This window comes from Xiphias gladius, chromosome 5 (assembly GCF_016859285.1).
Source record: "Xiphias gladius isolate SHS-SW01 ecotype Sanya breed wild chromosome 5, ASM1685928v1, whole genome shotgun sequence".
NCBI lineage: Eukaryota > Metazoa > Chordata > Actinopteri > Istiophoriformes > Xiphiidae > Xiphias > Xiphias gladius.
Window position 1 is genome coordinate 1,255,521 of NC_053404.1, and position 21,152 is coordinate 1,276,672.

The 21,152-nt window shown below is 42.9% G+C and overlaps 2 protein-coding genes across 2 annotated transcripts in view; one reads left to right on the forward strand and one right to left on the reverse strand.

The window, feature by feature from the left end:
* Positions 1-3,064: 3,064 nt before the first annotated feature.
* Positions 3,065-13,079, forward strand: LOC120789966 (very-long-chain enoyl-CoA reductase). Its single transcript, XM_040127192.1, has 13 exons — positions 3,065-3,088; positions 7,843-7,893; positions 8,307-8,358; positions 8,716-8,760; positions 10,223-10,326; positions 10,656-10,771; positions 11,627-11,732; positions 11,933-12,005; positions 12,090-12,133; positions 12,223-12,280; positions 12,504-12,592; positions 12,693-12,738; positions 12,952-13,079. The coding sequence occupies exons 1-13, from the start codon at positions 3,065-3,067 to the stop codon at positions 13,077-13,079; spliced, it is 936 nt and encodes a 311-aa protein (XP_039983126.1).
* Positions 13,080-13,768: 689 nt separating this feature from the next.
* Positions 13,769-21,152, reverse strand: part of abca4a (ATP-binding cassette, sub-family A (ABC1), member 4a) — a 35,719-nt gene continuing 28,335 nt past the window's right edge. Inside the window, exons 33-50 of the mRNA XM_040126487.1 lie at positions 20,774-20,806; positions 20,448-20,553; positions 20,241-20,315; positions 19,869-20,038; positions 19,514-19,691; positions 19,202-19,317; positions 18,650-18,797; positions 18,444-18,567; positions 17,854-17,983; positions 17,590-17,710; positions 17,408-17,470; positions 17,203-17,309; positions 16,867-17,008; positions 16,094-16,228; positions 15,838-15,941; positions 15,499-15,591; positions 15,083-15,332; positions 13,769-14,821 (exon numbers count right to left, since the gene is read on the reverse strand). Coding sequence (XP_039982421.1) covers positions 14,702-14,821; positions 15,083-15,332; positions 15,499-15,591; positions 15,838-15,941; positions 16,094-16,228; positions 16,867-17,008; positions 17,203-17,309; positions 17,408-17,470; positions 17,590-17,710; positions 17,854-17,983; positions 18,444-18,567; positions 18,650-18,797; positions 19,202-19,317; positions 19,514-19,691; positions 19,869-20,038; positions 20,241-20,315; positions 20,448-20,553; positions 20,774-20,806 — 2,215 coding nt within the window. The 3' untranslated portion in view covers positions 13,769-14,701. The remainder of the gene's footprint in view (positions 14,822-15,082; positions 15,333-15,498; positions 15,592-15,837; positions 15,942-16,093; positions 16,229-16,866; positions 17,009-17,202; positions 17,310-17,407; positions 17,471-17,589; positions 17,711-17,853; positions 17,984-18,443; positions 18,568-18,649; positions 18,798-19,201; positions 19,318-19,513; positions 19,692-19,868; positions 20,039-20,240; positions 20,316-20,447; positions 20,554-20,773; positions 20,807-21,152) is intronic.

Here is a 21,152-nt window from a genome sequence, read left to right on the forward strand (position 1 = left end):
GGAGAGCCTGAGGCTGATATTCCTTGTGTACGAGTAGAAATTCCGGCTTGATGGTGGCGCAGGAGGAAAGGTCAAGGCTCAGCTTTAAAAACTCAGTGATCTTCTGAATAACATGAATATCCGCAGCAGATTTAGTTGATTATGACTGGGTCATACAGTGAACAGACTCAATACCCCGTCACTGACAAAAGTCCTACGGTCAAGGGGGAACTTTGACCTGATGGCGGCAGAGGACAAGGGATGAAACGGAAGCTGCAGTTCGCTGCATAGACTGAATCAGAAATTCCTTCTCCTCTGGCAGTTGCTCGGGTTTCCTGTGAGAGTCAACTTACAGTAGCTGATTTCGGTGTAATTAACGACACAGTCCCTTCAACACTCGGTTAAAAGCAAGTGGCCGAAAGGAAAAGAAATTCTTCATAAAATCATTATATAAGTGATTATTATCATTATTATCATTTATATAAATGTCATGATTACAATGGCACGTAACATCAGTACAGTATGTGCATATAACCCTAAAATACAATTTTTAAAGACACTTAATGTTCATTGAAGCGCCTCAAAGTTAAGTTAAGTGGAAAAACTGTATTTTGACCTTCCCTTTGTGCACCTGTTGCCTGCAATATTCTATTTTGTAGACACCGGCCCCGTTTCAAAGGGTACGATCTCAAATTTGGGACCACTTTCAAATTATTCCTGTAAATTATTCATTTCATAGAGTGACTTTTAAATCTGGTGTTCTTTCTGCTGCACATTGCAGCTGTTGTTTGGAAACACCTGTACATGGGCTGCAGTCTGTTTGTGTGGCATTTTTAAGCGAGGCCGCGGGAGGAGATGAAATATTTGTATGTTTCCCATTCATTTCTCTCACATACGTACAGTATGTCACACAGTCTTATCCAGAGAATATAACACCTCAACACCCACCGGTGTCAGCAGAGGTGCCAACTGCTCATATTCATGTCTGTGTCCTGACTTAGTAAATGACAGACTGAACAAATGCTGAAGTGTTTACATTCACCACCAGCAGATATGTCTGCCTGGTGTCTGTCTCTCCGTCTCGTCCTCAGCTAAATTCCACCTGGTTCATGTTTGCCTGAGGCCGTCAGGATCAGGTCCAGCTCTGTATCTGACAGCTTCCTTTCCTCGGGCGACACAACAGCCACGAGAATACAGGTCCAACTGGATTTTCATCGTCTGAGGAAAAACACAGCTTAGCAAGAACGGGTGCGAGACTAGAGCGCAGAGCAGGCTAAAGAAAACCTCAGTAAGCAGCTGAAGAAAACACAAAATGCAGCTCGGAGACATATCTCAGCGAAGCTGTGCACGGCAGGGAAACTGTACTCGGACTGACAAAACAGTGTCAGTCATTCATAATTCAGCAATATGTTTGTGCTTACTCATATCATGGGTTTAAATGCATCCAATGTGAAAGAATTGTCCATGAATATTCTGTCAAAGAAGGTTCAGATGACTTGTTTTAGCGGTATAACCACAAAGCATGTTTAGTTTCACTGTAACAGCCATGTTGACACATGTTAGAAACCAAACGTTGCCACTCTGAGTCCCAGATGTGCATTAAGAAACTAAAACGGATACATTTCTCTAATTAAATGCGGTGGAATGCAGACAGAGGTGACTGAAGATGCTTGGTGTTCACATTGAACAGCCGTCGGTTGTGCAACCATCCCAACTCCACTTCTTGACTATAGTTCTTACCTTTGCTTTCGCTCAGCACAAGGGAAAATCTGAAATAGGTAAATATTGCATCAAGCAGCAAGTCAATTAGGCTGCTGTCCTCAAACAGCTTACTGCTGTAGTGTTCGTTATACACTGTAAAACCTGCTAAAACAAAAAAACAAAACGAAAAAACAAGACGCCCACACAACCTATAAGTACACACTTAGTTTTGAAGGTAAAAATAGAAACACTCTATACAGTACATGGGCAAAGGAATAAAACCAACACAGAAAGAATATGAGGTGATCCACCCTGAGCTACAGGGTTTTACTGCCGGAGTTTATAAGAAACTAGGAACTCTGAAAATATACAGCTGTGCTAGAGAGACCTGGTTCTTAAAACACACATTGTAAAAACAACCAAGGTATAAGACTGGAAAACGCTGATCTAAGGTTCACGGGTCCCACCCTGAGATGAACCTTCTTCTTTAAACCACACAGCGTAACTTAAAATCACACACCGTTGAATAAACTGTGTCTTTAACCTTCACACATGTGGAGTACGGATGTACCCCGCAAATATCCTGGTGCTCAGTCCACCCCTGGTGGGTTCGTCTTCTGCTGAGACGACTAAGCTCTGCAGCTCAGGACGAAGCTGGTGCCAGTCATTGCTGCTGGCATTGGCTGGAACACATCCCGTAGAGTGGTACTTTGTCACACGTTTCATATGTTGCAATATTTTTTAGCTTTTATCAGAAGCAGATTTCGGTACGAAATGCATCGGCTGTTTGCTGTTTCTGTCCTTTTTTATTTGGGTCAGTGTCGTTTCTTTCTCTGCTGTTCCTATTATCTGTTGCTCCTGCAGTGGTTTACTTTCTCCGCAGAAGATTTTAAAGTTTTGTATCATCTTGTACTTTTTTATTCTCCCTCATTTTCTCCTGCTTTCTTGTGTTTTTTCAGCTGTTTCAGTCTCAGGTGTCTCATGTTGGAATCCACCAAGTGCTTTTCTCCCCAGCAAAGATACCTCATCAAACAGGAGAAAAAAAAAAGAGATGGCAGCGGGAGGGAGAGTACGTGCAGGGCTTCTGGAGCCCCTCCAGCGATTCTGTGTCGCAAGCACCATCTCAGATTTAGACCGAGAGAGAGAGCGAGGGAGTGAGAGTGTGTGTGAGAGAGAGAGAGAGAGAGAGAGAGTGAGGGAGGAAAGGAGGCTTGGAAGAATCAGTCAGTCCAGGGATTGTCCCCGAAAGGAGAGGAACTGCTTCTGCGTGTGTGTGAGGAATGAGTGTGTGTGTGTGTGTTGTGTTTGCTTGTGCCGATTTTTAAGGTCTTTTTTTTCCCCCTGTGAACAGACGACGTAATAATAATAATAATAATCCACAGCCATGAGCCGGACCACCTTCTTTGAGGTAAGTCTACTGTATTTAGGCCGCAGAATGCAATGCTTACCTGAGACTTTTAATGGCCACATTCTGATAGAGGATTTCATGTATTAGATCACTTCGTTTCACAAGGCCCGACTTGAGCAAGGGCCTCCGTTGACTAATGACAAAGGTTAAGGTCAAGCAGAACGAGGGAAGCCGTTAATAAGGTCGCGCTCATAGTTTGGTCTTCTTCATTGTTTTAATCATCCTCAGAGACTTTTTTTCTTTTTGCAAATGCCCTGCCATCAGCTAACGTCAGGCATCGACTTAGAGCATCAGTTACTGTAAGAAAAAACAACAGGATGAATTTTTGGACATGCATGTTAGAGAATATCTGTCGAGCCGACAAACTACCACAGGTTGATACTCATGAGACGTTCGGAGGACAACGCACGGAGGGTTACTTAAAGAGCTAGTCAGTCTCGGTCTGATGTTGGGGCGATCATTCTGCTCAGCTGTCTGATGGTGGGTTAGGGTTTGCTGAATTCCAATAAAACAGAGGAAAGTTAAAGTCTATAGAGTCCACGTTTAGACTGTCAGAGTAAACAAAACTGAGCTGGAGCCCTCTCCGTGGTTTTTCCTTTGCCTTGAGTCTTGTCTCACAGGGCCTGATGAGCACCAACGAACAAATAATTCCCTCTAAGTGCAGCAGGCCTATGAGCTCAAGCTAATTTACAACAGGCTCTGAGAGGTGTGGCAATCGCTCGGTAGCTGTTACATCAAGGCTGCAAGCCGAAGAGCAAATGTAAAGATGGTTCACGAGAAAGCCTGGTCTCATGCGGGACTTGCAACTTATTTGTAAAAAAAAATGTCTGCTGCTGTGTAAGACTTTTCTTTTTGTTCGTCAGATTTGATCAACTTTAAATTAACATCAAAAGAATAGTTTGACATTTTGGGAAATACCCTTATTCGCTTTCTTGCCGAGAGTTGGATGAGAAGATTGACACCACTCTCATGTCTGTAAGAAATATTAAGCTGCTTTCCGCAGCTGGTTAGCTTAGCATAAAGACTGGCAACGGCTAAAGCATAAACAAATGGTATGATGTCAACTCCTATCACACTGTCGGGCTTTTCGTCCTGGCGATGGAGCCACTGACCCCAGCAGTGGGACGAGACCCAGACACACAAGGCATCCAGGTGGGTCAACTAACTCACAAAATGAGTTTATTTACTGACAAAGTAATTTTATTTCTTACGGTCCAAGCCCGATCTCCTACCACGTTAAAAGCTCCTCTGAACAATTACAGCATAAGATCCAGCTAGAAGATGAACTATGGAAAGCGTGAAATGCTCCCTCTGACTGCAGTGGATCACAGAGACGTGCGCCAGTCAGACTCCTTCAAGTGGACTCCAAGAGGGTTCACATATAGGTGGATAGCAACTTGAAGGGCCGGTGTAAACTTAAGTACCCTGTGCTGATTCATAAAATAGAAAATGACCTAAACAGGTGGACAGAACTACTCAGAACCTTATTTGACATATTCAGCTGTGTAAAGATGAGCGTTTGCCGAGGATAATGTGCCTATTTCCATCGCTACCTATCATATTGTTAAAGCTCCTGATAAAAATGTAAGCGAATTCATCCGGAATCCTAACGCACCCAGGGGGGGTTTGGAGAAATGGTCGAGGGAGTAGAAGATGAGTAGCCTCCGACTTTCTCATTTCAAATTTTACCATTCTGCAGCACCAATGAGATTTCTGTCATCTTTGTTTGAACGTGACTCTGCCCCCTCTTGGACACACGCTGAAGACGAGGTTAGAAGTGAATTCATTTGTAAAAGGAATCCAAAAAAAACTGGATCGGTAAAACCAAAGATCCACTTACTCCCTACCTGGATGGATCATGGTATGAGGTCCATTAAAATTCGTCAACCTGAATGACCTCTGTGGGAAAACAAACTCATACCAATGGTCTCTGCTAATAACGTTGATAGCGGGATAAAACACCTCCAGCTCTGTTACAGTGATGACATCTTCATGTCCACTGAACAGCTAAAAGAGAAACACGATTCATCCAACAAACACTTCTTTTGCTAATGGCAACTGAGAGCCTTCCTGAAAAAAGGTTTGGGTGAACAAAAGAGATGACCTCACCTGACAAAGGTGGAGGCAGTACTCCACAGTAACAGCGGTTCACGGCCCCTTATTAGCAAGGTATATTCAACATTGATGGATCAGTGTCCAAAACAAAACACACCGTACGGCGATGGGGAGAGAGGTGAGAATCTGACTCGGCCGTTACTGCAGATGTGGACCTGCGGTCTCATCTATGTCAGAACAGCAGGGTTCGCCAGACTTAGGTCGGTCAGCTACAATTTCCTGCATCAGCTTCAGCATTCAACAGCTGCGCTGGTACAAACCTTTTTTGTTTGTCTTTTAAAATTTGTGTGATTAATATCACTATTATTTATTTTTAGTTTTGCCTCTGTATCATATTGTTGAGGTTTTCGTGGGAATAAGATGTATTGTAACATTGACCGGAAACAGCTTGTCTGGCTCTGTCCAAAGGAAACAAACTCCCCTTACCACCATCTCTACAGCACACTGATCGACATGTTATGACCCGGAAGGGTTATGACAACCACATGATGGTAAGACCTCTTCAACTGAAGGTCTAGCTCACATGCTTGTATTCAGAAAGTGGCAGTGGCAGAAACCAAGGCCGAGAGTTCTACCCTTTGTGAGCAGTACAACCGTGGAGGGTACAACCTTTTTTCTAAGAGTGTGCTGGGACAGACGCTTGCGGAAAATTTAGGGGCCGACTGTCGATTGGCAGCGTGCAAAGAGACAGCTGGGTGCTTAGTTAATTACGTCCGTTGACTGAAAGAGAAACTCTGCCCAGACTGAGCGAGGGTGAAATGCCGGGCAGCCGTGTGCAGCTGATCAGCTTCTGTGGTATTGTGCTCAGGGTTTTAAGTAATGATCCTGTGGTTCAGGATCAGCCATGGCACTCATCATCGTTCACATTAAGAGGAGCTGTTATGTCCCAGAGAGTTCTTCGGTTGGTATCCCTTACTTGGATTATTAAAGCAGGTTGTGGTGGAAATAGCAAAATGGGTCACCTTTCACGTCAAACTCAGAGTTTTTGAAAACACACCGTGCACACAAAGAACAAGTGTTCATTTGAAAAAACACTTGTGTATATTTCAAATACACAAAGCCCTCGCATCCACGTACTGCACATGTACCGTATGACCCGTGCTGTCAGCCGTGCCCTATATACCCATGAGAGGACAGGGGCGTCTGATAATCAGAACTACAAGGGCACAGCACAACCGAGTGCACAGCACTTTTACAACACACAGCCCCAATGACACCCCCGATGCTCCGCGCCAACGCGCACACGCATCAACGTGTGCCCTGCGCGGGCAGTCGGGAAGGTTAGCAGATGGAAGCAAAAGAAACCCATCTCCCAGGATGCCCTTTGCTGAAAGCCTGCACACGCACTGCAAAGAGTGACACTCTTGCAGTGAACCACTCACGTTTTATATCTACAACTGTGAAGCGTGTTGTGCTGTGTTTTGAAAATCCGCACTGTACGGGGGGGTATTTGTGGTAAAAAAAAAACAGGATGGCGAAGCCAGTCTCTTGTTTGAAGAGGAAATTGAGCTCATGAAAGTGAAAGTGCTACTGAAACAAATCAAGCAAGAACTGATGACGAGGATAATGTGAAATAAGTCTGGACACCAAATTAAAACGACTTCTTTGTCACTGCAAACAGCAGATGTTGTACGTGTAGAGCTCCCTCTCTCTCCCATTCTCCTTCCCTCTTTCTCAACTGTGCACTCAGCAAATCTTTAGGTATCCATTAGCGGGTTATTACACTGTCCAGTAAGGGAGCCAATTTAGCTTGGACAGCTCTGCTGAGCAGCACAGTACGGAGTGCTTTCAGGGCAAATTGTGGGCCGCCACCCACCATCATCCTTGAATACGCTGTACATCACTTCCGACATGGTCTAATTAAGATGAAAAAGACGTGGGCAAGGGAGCGGCAGGACAACAGGATTCCTTCCTTTCTAGCAGACTCGACCAGCGTCCGTAGTCAGATCGAGATTATTGGACTTGATGAGGAAAACTGGACACAGCAGAGCACTGAGACTGTCAGCTGTGCCTCCTGTGTAGATTTTCATTGCTTTGTTTCTTTATACTGGAGACCAGGTAACATGTAGTTCAAACTATGCAGGTAAACAAGTGGAGCTTTGTTGCTAGTGGACATTATTTGCAAATAAAACCAAATGTTGCCTGCTCTAAAGCAGCAAACTGGACTGATCTTTATCATAATATTTGTGTCGATATCTGTGTATGTATATCAGTATATGAGCATTTAGAGGCTTTATTGAGGTTGATAAAGCGCTAGCTGGCTTTTGAGAAAACTTGATTACAATAAAAATGAAAGATGAATAGAGGTATTCTGTTACAAAGACACGGGTGAAGCTGACTTCTCATCCATTTTACATCCTGTGCTGTACTTCCAGTCTTCTGATAATGGATGGGCACAAGCATCAAAGTCTGTTTCTGAGAGGGATGTGAAAGTCGGTCCAGGTTTTACTGCATGTGGTTCTGTTGCTGAGGTAGCATGTAGAGGCTGAATCTACAGACCCTCATCCCCTTTAGCACATCCTGAATTTTCAGTGACTGAGAGTGAGGCCTGGGTGAAAATCTCTCTAAATCTCTTAAGTGTGTGTGTGTGAAACCTACTGCCCGGGCCCTAAACGTGGCACATCTTGTGTTTTCCTCAGGTGGAGGTCCTGGATGCCGAGACAAGAGAGCAGCTTTGTTTTTTAGATAAGGTAGGCCGACATGTTGCCGTGATTTGGAGGAATTGAGGCTGAGGCGTAAATGAACACTGTGAAGAAATTCGACCAGTATGGGACTAGTTAAAAGCCCTGAACATACACTTTCACCTTTGGGTTTTCCTATAAGTAGCTTTAAGGTTGGATCTTCTATTTACATCTTCTTCCTGACCGTACATGTTCGCCATCGGCTGGTTCCAAATCCCGGCATATTTGATACCTATGAAATCTTTGCGATTTCCTCTGGAATTTGAAAAAAAAAGTTTTGTGGGTTTGAAGAATGTTTGGCTGCACAGCATGAGCTTGTAATGACTGTGCGTTTTAACTGGTTTTAACACAAGGGGCACAACAGCAACCGCTCCTCTGATAATACATGGAGGTGTCATACTTTATGTTTCTGTTCTACTCAGGTGGAGCCCTACTCAACGATAGGAGACATCAAGAGCCTTTTTCACAAGTCGTGTGAGTGTTTGGTGAGCCTGAGCGTTCCCCTTGTTTGCATCGGTTTTTATTTTGTTTGATTTCACTTATGTTTTATCTCGATCCCTGAAAGTAAAACGAAAATGTCTTGTATAAGACTCTGGCCCACTTAAAAATTGCAGGATTTATACATTCAGCCCATTAGCTACGACATCCATTTGAATTTTTATTATCATTGTTTTATATCTTTTATTACACAAAAAAATCTGTATGTGCACTGCCAGCTCTGTCCAACCCTGTGTGTCTGTGTGTGTGTGTGTGTGTGTGTGTGTGTGTGTGTGTGTGTGTGTGTGTGTGTGTGTGTGTGTGTGTGTGTTTATGTGTGTGTTATCTACACAGATCCTCACTTGTATCCAGCAAGGCAGGCCCTGAAGCTTGATCCCAGTAAGTAGCCATGCCCTAACTATTTACTATACAGTAGGTGTATGTATTAGTGTTTCATGGACAACATTAAAGCTGCACAAGGCCATACTACTTGCTTTTTAAAGAAAAAAAAATTTACATCGCTACTCACAAATACTGTGAGGTGATGTCAGTTAACTGCAAACGGCATTGTTATATTTCATCCAGCCATACAATGTGTGGCAGAAAAGAAAAGGGAGGTGCTCAGCTGTGGACTGAGAGGTCTCTGGGAGCTGTTTAAGGACAGATTATGTTTTGCCTTTAAGCTCTGACCTATGCCACCAAAAGAGGACAGTCTGTGTGATGCTGCTCTCTGTTACAGCCCCAGTATGAGGTTTAGGCTACACAGGTATGATCCCAAGACCCCGTCCATATTCTGTGCTGTGTTTATTCTCTGGCTCTGCTAAGGCCAAGATCACAAAAGGTTTTTCTCCTTTTTCTCCAAGCGTAGAGCTTGATGGTTAGCCATAGCTTTGGTCGTGTATAAAGAGTCCACTCCGTAGAACCTGTGCAGCAATTATACTTCACATATTGAGAAATGCACAGTAAATGTCCCTCCAGGCTGCTTTATCGTTTGACATTGATGCAAAATGGAGTATTCCTTCATTTACATACATACACTTTCTGAAGACATAGGCATCTCCAGCAAAGCCGCTGATATTACTGAAAAAATATGGAGGTGCATTTAAAATGTCTCAGGCCTCAAAGTTTTCACAAGGCCAATATTAATGTTAGACATACTGCGAAACCTTGGTCTTATCAATGGGTAAATTTAATGGGAGGTTGTGAATTAAACCTTTTCCATTACGCATTGCGCCATTCCTAATGACCTTATCTCTGAAGGTGACTGAACGCCATAAAGAGCGGCCCACATCTTCACAGAGCCACCATCACTATGGAAACCATTGTCTCTCCTTCCTATGTTGTCATCATGAAAGGGAGGCCACTTAATGCGCACCCCTTTTCCATTCATTTTGGCCTAAATTAAAACAGGAAAGGCCAAGGCAACACATTTGCCTTTCAACATGAATGTATGAGGTTGCAGGGCTTTTGCTTTGAATGGACTATGAGATCTATCTTGTTCCTGAGAAACACAGAGCAGAGATTTGGTTAAAAGCTATCTGGGCCGGTTCCTCCCGAGGGTATTCTAAAAATGTCATCCAATTAGTACGGCATATTATCCGTGGCTGTGCCCCCATGAGCTTCCAGGTACAGAGAACCTGTGCTGAGAAACTGATCAGACATTCTTTAAAAAATTCCGAAACATCATTTTAAACCAATGGTGAAATGGTTTGTACAGTTCTGCCCAGTACTGATAACCCATAAACGTATGACTGTCAATATGGTCATTTCTGAACTCCAGGAAGCCTGATATTCTACCATGGTTTTATAGTGCCGTGTCAGATGAAGCGGAGCCCAGCTTTTGTTTTTTATTTTTTTCCAGAGGGAAAATTACTCAGAGACGATGAAATCTTACAGAATCTACCTGTTGGGACCACTGCCACCGTGTACTTCGGAGATCTTGGTCCACAGTTAGGTTGGACTATGGTAAGAGGAGCACAACAATGTCAGTGATGTTATACATTCAAGAAAGCATAAAAAGAGACATCAGCGTCCGGCACTGCATCTGCGGACACCTAATGTTAGCTGACATCATTATGGAGAACTTCATTCGGGGAATATCTGGCTGAATCCATGTGGGATCTAAAACAAAGGATTCTCAATTGGTATCAGGATAGCTCAGATTTTGCCTCGTCTACTTTAACGACTATGCTACATTTTTTTTGCCATTTAGTTTGCATGTCACTTTTTACATTAGAGATTTCCATATGAAATAGTAGAGCAATGGTACGAAGCTTATTTTCTTTTGTTTCCAGGTGTTTCTGGCAGAGTACATCGGGCCCCTTCTCAGCTACCTCCTCTTCTATTTTCGAGTACCGTACATTTACTCGCACAGACAAGCCTTTACCTCGAGTCCCCATCCCGTTGTCACGTAAGTGAAAATCCACCACAACACTATTTATGACAGGCTGTGGCTATGACGAGCCTACGATAGGTTTTTAAGATAGTTAGCTGGCTAGAGAACCACCTAACAAGCTGGCTGCCTACTGCCAGAAAGCCCTGTGGCTCAACATCCCATGCTGGCTAATTACATTTACTGGCACGATATTGATTTCTTGTCTGGAAAAATATCCTAGTTTAAATTTTGAATATCACTGAAGTATGTTATTTACCTTCATACGGGCTTGATATGCCTCACAACGTATGGAATTACTTCTGTTACGTGTTATCTCATGTCAGTGATCCATCTACCAAAAGATAATTGTTGGAAAAATCTATATTCTAGGGTCCTATGACAAGATGGTTCCCAGTCTCTGCTGGGTTGGGGTCTGTAAGGACTACAAATCTGTCAGTTTGTTGATGCAACCCCAAAGACATTTTCAGTTCCTGCAAATAGGGGCTTTTAAGTCATGTCGTGCGTAATGTACTTGATTAGTATCCCTTTTCTTTCTATTGCACATTACCATAAGTCAATACCATAGTCATACCTCATTTATTGATGCATTTATTCTTGATATTCTAGTGTTACGTCCAGTTGTGTAGGTGCGTCATTTTGGTTTGTTCTCTCGATTACTTTCATTGCACTCTCTTTGCTGAATCCCAAGCTTTGTTGCCCAATTTGGCCTGCAGGAATCATTAGAGTTTCATCTTTTTGATCTCAGATGTGATATCTGCTGTGAAATTGTGTTGTGATAAAGATGCATACTGCAAGAAAACTGTCACCAACTCAGCTATTCACTTAAAAGTATTTGTACTTGTGACCTCTTCCCTCCCCTCTGTCCCTCAGACTGGCCTGTGCCTGTCATACCTTCCACTATATGAAGAGGCTGATAGAGACCATCTTTGTGCATCGCTTCTCTCACGGGACCATGCCTCTGAGGACAATAGTCAGGGTGAGGACACGGCCGCCCTTGAAGAGACCTGCGCTCACCTCTTTCGAAATGTGTGGCCTCTTTTTCCCCGTCCCGTGCCAGCTGATGTGATACCGATTTCAGCCCAAGGACTGCTTCTAATACAGAATGCTGCTTCTATACCGTGTATATTTTTCATTTCCACACGTTCATGCATCTGTATTGTTCGTTTCTTCTCTCAGAATTGTGCCTATTACTGGGGTTTCTCAGCTTGGTTGGCCTACTATATCAACCACCCTCTTTATACACCCCCATGTAAGTCTGCCCATGTACACACCACTCACAAAATCTTTCTCTATTTTCTGCATCTTATCCATGCCAGACTATCTCTCTTCACAGCATTTGGAGAAGCACAAGTCAAGTATGCACTAGTCCTATTTGTGGTGCGTATACTGATATCACAGATTCACGTGTTCCTGCTGCGTATGACACACTGTGACAGTAAGAAGTGAAATGCATCTCTCTGCTCCAGATGTGTGAACTGGGAAACTTCTCCATTCACCTGAGTCTGAATAATCTCAGAGGAGATGGTGAGTTGTTCAGCTTTATTCTGTTTGGCAGCTGAGAGAGGAATACGCTATGTTGTTCATTTGCTTGGTATTTCGGGATAACACTACTGATCCACCATGGGAGCATGGGGGACAATATGGGCCGTTATATTTTCACCGTTGTGAGAAATGCTACGTCTAATCTAATTTAAATGTCATGTAGACATCGATGAGTTCTTTGTTTTTTCACAAAACCGTTTCTCAGGACCCAGGGGCAGACGGTACCCTATTCCAACTAAGAACCCCTTCACATGGCTGTTTTTCTTTGTATCCTGTCCGAATTACACATATGAGGTAGTACAAAGCCTTTACAGTAATTCATCATGGTAGTGAACATCACCCATGCTTGTGTACTCACCTCTTTGTCTGCCTGCGTGTTTGACACACACTGTAGGTTGGAGCTTGGGTGAGCTTTTCCATCATGACGCAGTGTCTGCCAGGTATGTACAGTACATCACCTGTTGTTGACTTAAAGCCACAGTGACACCACTTTACCGCACCAGCGTAGCATGTACATACAGACGGTGGACTGCAGGACCACAAGGGCGATGAGAAATGTCGATTCAAGCCTCTGCCTTTATGCACCTTGGCAGTTTGATATTTTTATCGAGGGTGTCGTGCTCTCCTCTGTTATTGTATGTTTTTTCTTCCAGTGGCATTATACACATTATTGGGGTTCATTCAGATGACCATCTGGGCCAGAGGGAAGCACAAAGCCTACAGCAGGGAGTTCAAGGACTATCCCAGCCTCCGGATGGCCATTATCCCCCTGATTCTCTGATAGTGGCTGAAACGTGAACTACTGCAGCATGTGAGGGCTGTACACTCAGCCCCCTACTGGTGTGTCACCAAACAAAGAAGCTGCTGCTGCTGAGTCCGGCACTATGCAATTTTTTGACCAATGACTGAACCGAAAGGAGTGGCAGTGGGAGCAATAATATCACGGCAATATACCGGAGCATTTAAAAACTGCTGGCCCACTCAGTTTGAACAATGGGTTTTAGTCTCCTCCCAGGATTTTGATTTGGCATTGTGATATCAAGTTAGAAATGAGATTAAATACATCTTCATTGCTGTCATCTTTTCTATGCTGTGTTAAGAATGGTTACACAAAATAATTGTTTTTTTGTTTGTTTGTTTGTTTTGGGGGGGTGTATTTGAATGCTTACAGTATTAAAAGTCTTCAGATGAAGTGAAAGAAATAAAACATACTCTCCTAATAAAGTGCCTGTGGCAGCAAACTATCCGATTGAAAATATCAGGACATCCATTTAAGTGTGCAGCATTACTTTAAAGCTCTCAGCAGGAATGCCCTTACTGTCCAATCTCAGGTTTTTAGTCAACTGTTAAGAACCGTTTTCTATAAAAGTGAATGTAAGGAATCTGAAGTCAAACAGTATGTCTGAACAAAGGTCCGTATCTTAAGGAAAAATTCAACTTTATTTGACATGACGCTCCTTCTGAAAACATCGCTTTTATGTCATCTTCCTCTAATGACACCAGGTTCAGGTGGAATGCAGACAATTTACCAAAGTCGCACACGTATAAGATAAAGCGCAAAGACTGAACGTGACGTTAGCGGCATAAAAATATCCAATGATATCCAAATGAATTTCATAGCAGCAAAAGGAGATTGTATAAATTATTAGCTATATATTGATTTATTTTAGCAGACTGCCAAACATCTTGGTCAAAGTTGTGATGCTTCGATTAAAGTTGCATTGATAAAGTGCTAAGGCTATGCTTCTCTGAGTGCTTATTTCACATATCTAAAGAAGGCAAAAAAGATCATCTTGCTTGGCATCTGAAGCAAAAAATGCGCAGGACCTATGCTTTCTTTACAATTCACATTAAGCTCCCATTACAACCAGATAGCAAACTTTTTTGGCCATTTTATCGATCAAAGTCATGGTCCTTGTCATAAATCTAAAGCTCTGTTTCACCGAGTTTGGAAAGGCCTACAAGGTGAGCAGGAAGTGGAACATATAGCAGGCACATAAATGCTCCACACATTCCAAATTCAAAGCCCGCTAGCCCTGTTTACCGGAAGAGCAAAGTAGAGCATGTGCAGTGTTGTCACAGGTCAAGTCCTCAGTCAAACATGACATATGTCCCGTTTAAGGGGCTGCCTCCTTCACAGACTGTATTCCAAGGCCTAATACAACACAGCGGATCAACACGGACTGCTCAGTTCCAAAGGATCGTCCAAATGTGGATGGGAAATGCAGCCTTCTTTACCCCAAGTTGGGGGACACATCAAGTTTATCTTCGCGACTTTTAGTATCGCAGCCTGATTACGCACCAGGTGCTTGTGTCTATGAGGCCAGTGCCGGGACTTTGTGGCGACACTACAGTGAAATGAAAACCAACGACCCTCTTTCAGTCGAGCTCAGTGAGGGAAGTTCACTTCCCCAAAGACTGGATGGGCCGGGTGTCAATATATCGCTGCGCCCCAGCCGCTTTTGGATGCAACACAATAGTGTCATCCTCTCTCGACTGTTGCCTGGCGAAATTCACAAAGACCTGCAAAACATCAAAATGAATATGGTTTGTTTGAAGCAGTAGGCGGAGATTTGACATATAATGAGGAGAAAAGCGAGGATATAATGTAATAAAAGAAAATAAATAAATGAATTATTCACGGTTAGATTCATTAAACCGAGACATCTGATCCTTTAAATTTTAACAACATTAAAATCTTAAAGGAAAATAAAAGTTTAAAAAAAACCCAGTTGAACCGAATTCACATATCATAATTAATTATATTATATTGCGCTCATTTACCTGGTCGAGAGTGGTCTGTGACACAGAGTAGTCCTCTATTTTTAGCTTGTCTTTGTTAGCTAAGACCATTTGAAAGATCCTAGCCAGGGAGGAGGAGGAGATCTTGTACTGTAGGGTGTTGTAGTGTTTCTCCCTCTGGATGCAGCCAGGGAAGGTGCTCTCCATGAAGGCTTCGGCAGGGTTCAGGTCTGGGGCACAGCCGGGTTTAGCTGCCCTGATCTTCATGGTCAACACGTAGCCATCACCAAATCTACGATAACATTGACGTAAGTTAAAGCAAAATCAAATACCAGCAATTTAATAGAGTGCTAATTGGATTTTGATTCAATTTTATTCACTGTTCCAAGTGTATTTAGTGCAAAGGGAGAACATTTGATATATTGCTCAGCAACATAGGATCAAGTAAAGAGACTAACTTGTATTTGAGATGCTGAATTGTTCCCAAACACTTGAAGGATCCATTAACCATAATGGCTAAACGGGTACACAGTGCCTCACATTCCTCCATGCTGTGAAGACGAAAGCAAAAGAATCAAATTCTGTCCTCACGGCAGTGGTTGAAGAAGCGTTAAGATCAATTACTCGAGCACACAATGGAAATACTCAAGTAAAGAACAAGCACCTCAAGTACTTGTACTTAAGTACAGTATTTGAGTAAATGTTCATAGGTACTCTCCACCACTGGCTCACAAATAGTCTATATGCATTTACACACACACACACACACACATACACACAGACACAAAACAGCCTACCTGTGTGAGGTGAGAACCACAGCTCGTCTGTCTTGAATAACACTCAAAATGGAGTTCCAGAGGAAGCGTCTGGAGAGAGGGTCCATCCCTGTAGTGGGCTCATCCTGATGTACAATAAGAGTAACAACAAATACATTAACACATACACACACACACACACGACATCTTGTCTTCTGCCTAGCCATGTTCATGTAACTGTGATCCCTATCCTACACCTCTAATCCAAACCCAGAGATGTCACTAGTGTTGGCCCCACCAGCAGCACCAGAGAAGGGCAACCGATCATGGCGATGGCTGTGGAGAGCTTCCTCTTGTTACCGCCACTGTAGGTCCCAGCACTTTGACCTGCATACTCTGAGAGACCCATCTTCTGGATGGCCCACTCTGCAACCTAAGCATGAGGAGGTTAAGTGCCTTGTTGTAAGTTTCAGTCAAACTTCAGCATTGTAAAGCTGTAGGCTCGCTGCAGGAATAGAACTTGACAGGTTTGTAGATTGTAATAAATGACACTATGTACACTCTTTACTTTCCAGTTACACAGGGCTCCCCATTGACCTTGTTCTCATCCTATGAACAACAATACGAAACATTAAAGCTGTATGTGGTGTCGTGTGAGAAAAAATCTCCACTTTATTTTCTAGCTGATTGCTGGTATTAACGTCTCTCTCTAAACCAGTCTGTATTTGGTAAAGGAAGGAACAGGCTGGCCAAACATTTGTGCATATTAATGTCTTTAACTGTTGTTCAGTTTTGGCATTAGTGTATTGATACAGCCACTTTATTTAGTTTTTCCATCAGTGTTTAGAGTGAAAGGATGTGGTACTAGTATTCTCCTTTTTCATTCACCTTCATCTTCAGTATAACCTCTGGAGGAGGTGCCCGGTGGACACGGGGGTTATAAATTAGGTTTGGGGATTGTCTTCATTTTAGACTCACCTATAAACATCACCTATATATTTATCATGTTTTGTCATTTTAAACTCCTCACACTTTTACATGGCTTATTTCCCGGCAAAAGATCCACCTCACCCTGCTGATCTCAGCCTCTGGGACTCCACGGAGGCGGGCGTAAAGATGGAGATGTTCTCTGCCTGTCAGCAACTCATCTATGGCATCGAACTGTGGGCAATATCCCATGTTCTGGTGAACGTCCAGGATGTTGGTCAAAATGCTGCCGGGACAACATAACGGAAACGGTGAGGAAGAGTTCACTCTGAAATGATTACAAGTAGTTGACCGATACACCACCACCTCTTACATGATTACAGTACAGTTTGTTTATTAGACTGCTGATTATCGGCCTCAGTATTGATAATGAAGTCCATCTTGGTTGCTTCTTATTTATAATAACAGTGTATTACGAACCTGTGACCAGCAACTGAGGCTTCTCCTGAGGTGACGTCGATGTCACCTGTCAACATCTTGAACGTGGTGGTCTTGCCTGCTCCATTTACCCCCAGGAGACCAAAGCACTACCAAGGATCAGAAGAAAAAAACATGACAAATGGACTATAATGTGACTAGAGGCTTCCCTTTGTGAAGCAAATTCTATCAGTTTAACTGTACAAACCTCTCCAGGTGATACCCCAACACAGATTTGGTCCACTGCAGGGATGACTGTTCCTGTGTACGTCTGACAAGGCAAGATGAAAACAAAATAGAAACAAAGGTGCAAGTACAGTTATGTTTTTGTTTTTTTTTGTTTTTTCCACTGTCCATGATTGATCGTATTTGGAAAAGAAAATGTGTCACCTTGGACAGGTCTTTTATGCCTAAAATATAATTTGTTTTTCCACTCTGATAGATTCGCTGTCTTTCCTCAGTCACGTCTACATCTTCGTCCAAAATAGGAGGCTTTGGGCAATCTGATATCCTGCCAATGGAAAACCAGTCAGCAAATCCACCTTCTATCAGTCTATGCACTAACAACATCAAATTTTAGGTTGCGGTGAGTTTTCAAAGGCCAAGACTTAAGTACAGCTAGTAAAGTTGGTATCATAATTCAGACTGACTTACCAGTGATCCAGGAAGAAGCGATACTGGAAGAGAAAGTTAAGGATTAAATAGACAAATCCCTCAACAGCCATGCAGAACAGGTTCTTCCCAATAAAGTCCCAGTTATAGGGGTCTGGACTGTAGTCCTCACCTGAGGAAACACGTAAATATTACACACCTGTCAACGACACATTGAAGACATTTAACTTTTCAAGAGGGTTGGCTGTTTCCTCAACATGTGGGAGTTTTCAAGTAACGAGCAAAGGATTTCTTGTTGATTTCTTAATCTTAAATAATGAATGCAACAGAAGCTTAATTAATCTCGATTAGATGTTATCATTGAATACATATATTTCATATTTTGCCATTTCAAACTCTCAGATGTATTCTTGCACATCCCCGGAGGAGAATTTGTCACAGAGCATTTGGAGCGCAAGTGGTTTGTAGAGTGTCTTACAACCCTGCAGCTGACTCCGGTCTTGATTGCACATGTAAGGTGTCAGACTTCTGATGCAAGCAATGACCCAACATTCATTCAGAGTGTCGACATTGTGGCTCAAAGTCAGAGGCTGGGCTGTGAGGGGACGTGAGTCTGCGTGTTTTGTTGTTACCAAAGTGAGCGTAGATATCAATCAAAGCCTGGTTCATGGCCATGTCTATGAGACCTCGACCCAGGCAGTAATGGGGGAAGATGAGCAGCACGGTCTTTAACAGCTGATTGAACTTGTACAGAGCCTAGAAAACAATCCAACACACATGAATGAGGGTGAGATGGGAGATGGATAGGAATTTAGAGAAAGGAGAACCCTGATCTTACTGCGGTTCCCTCAAAAAGGTCCAGGATGAAGGTTATGGCGCTGCTGTTGATGCCAATGAAGAGGTTGATACATGACAGAGAGACGTAGGCTGTGCTGGGGACACTGAATATGTAGGACATGGGGTACATCATGGGTGTCACAGACCAGCTGAAAGAGAGGGATCAGGATTAGCATCAGTGAGCACAATGTTAGAATCTAATGCAATATACAGTATATTTTACATCCTCTATTACCCTTTTGTAATTAAAAATTAAAAATCAGCCTCTTGTTTATAGTATGAACTCAAGCAGTAGGCTGTAAATGTCCCTTTGATAGAAAGGTAATTTGTTCAGAAGTGTTCAGATCCATAACGCCAACAGAGGAAATTGTTGGACTTAAACTGTGTTAGCTTGCTACAGGACACAAATGTGAAAATACTGAATATTGGCACAAAATATAAGTTATTAGCCGTGTCGCTTCAAAAATAATAACCACTTTCAATCAGTCTAAATGTAGCATTGTTATGTTGATTTTGCTTGTTTTGTTTTCCCTCATTTTACCCATTTTCTTACCCATAAAGAATAAGCAGGGCAACAAGTGGTTGGAGGTTGGTTGGTGAGGTGTAGCACTTCTTATCAAAAAAGATGAAAATTTCCACCACCATCGCTGCACTGATGGAGTAATTCACCTGGAGAAAGAACACAGTCACAGAAAATACCCACGTCTACAAAAGTTATTTCATGAGTAAAGGAAAGAAAACCCATAGTGTTAGAACATTACTTGTTCTTATGAATATCGTTATCATTATTGTTACATCCCCTTGGTTATAGCCAACAGAAGCCAGGCATCGGTGCACATTTCAGAGCGTAACAGGGTCACACTACCATGTCCCAGACGAAGTTGGCCATCCAGTAGACCAGTGGACTGACACCACTGACAAACTGCAGGTGTTTGGCCTGGGTGACCCTCTCCTGGATGAGATAGACAACGAAGCTGGCCGGGACAAAGGACATGGCGAAGATGACGCAGATGGCCACCACTGCATCCACTGAGGTGGTCAGGCTGGGGAAAGGACAGTGTCGCCGAAACTGTGAACTATTGTTTTTATCTGAGACTCTTAAATAAAACTGACTGCATCACTGGCCTCTAATCCTCCTCACTGTTCCTTGTAAAGACCAGAACACGTTTCAGAGCTTGAAACGTAATTGGATAAGGACTACCTGGCTGCTGGTCACTCACACAGTGATCTCAGAGAGTTGTTCTTTGGTGAGGTTCAGGGGGTGGTTGATAGTTGTGATTCCATATTCGTCCAGGTTAGCCCCTTTGGCCAGGTGTGCACGGAGGATGGCGTTGTTGGCCACGTTCATGAAAGATACCATAGAGTGCCAGCCCTTATTGTTGTACCACACCTGTGGAAAGGCAGTGAAGGATATACTTTGACCGCTGCTGATTTATAATATCTGCAACATAGCGGTTATATTGCATAAACTGTAGTACTTACTTGGTTTGTGACAAAGTTATGTACAGTTTATTATACTGTGTCATACAATGAGGCAAGGTGGTCACAGCGATGCATGTGTAGTCCGGCTGGTGAGGCTTTCGCGGGCTTACCTTGACATTGTTTTGAGTCTCCATGTATCTGAGGAACGTCCCGATGTCCTCCAGTGTTTGTTTAGAGTATTTGCCCTACGACCAAAAATGTGAGAGCCCGTTACAAAAGGAATCGCAGAAGACCAAGGTGATGAAGACACGGGAATGAAGACAATAATGCACACAAACATAAGCAAAAATGTTGAATTTTACATTTTAAAGCCCTACCCCGGTAACATTGAGCAGCCGTCCCAGCTGTGCTGCTGCATCTTGGATGGTCTTTGGCTGCAGCCCTAAAACAGGAAGCTGTCCTCCCACCGATATACCTCCATACCTGGACACCAGAGAGAAAAGCCTGCTGGTATCTGTAACTGTAACTGTAACTCCAGCCACCGCAGACCAGATTGTACTAGATCACTGTACTAGATCATTACAACCACTGGAGGGAGAACTGCACCACTACACAAACACATCCATCCCAGTAATACAGGTATCCCTATTTGGACATAAATGTAATCTTACAATGAGGCAGATGGATAGAAATTTGAAATTACCTTTGTTCGTTCACCCAGTATTTGCTCTTCAAGCTGGAAAGAGATCGTACACACAGAGGTTACATAATTATTGTCTCTCACATTTGAATACATTTCAATTAAAGACACTTTAACACCACAGGTCACAATTCTTTTATAGATTTTCCACTAGAATGTGACGTTAGCAGTAGTCTGTATTGTTTGTTACATGTACGCATCTTGTACAACTCTTTGATGTAAGAGGACAGTTTTTGCGCAACTACAACATATTTCAACATTGTAAAGAAGATAACTACAGAGTTATTAAACAAAAGGTTTAAGTTTAAATCAATGTAGAAAGGATCATCTGCAGTCATCTACAGTCTACCGAGGCCATAAGGTACAGGGACCGAATGCATTT

What these genes read in the sequence shown, in the direction of transcription:
- LOC120789966 (XM_040127192.1), top strand. Translation starts at nt 3,065, where the DNA reads ATGAGCCGGACCACCTTCTTTGAG. An exon ending in GCCGGACCACCTTCTTTGAG is followed by an intron (nt 3,089 to 7,842) that starts GTAAGTCTACTG and finishes TGTTTTCCTCAG; the next exon opens with GTGGAGGTCCTGGATGCCGA. An exon ending in GAATAATCTCAGAGGAGATG is followed by an intron (nt 12,281 to 12,503) that starts GTGAGTTGTTCA and finishes ACCGTTTCTCAG; the next exon opens with GACCCAGGGGCAGACGGTAC.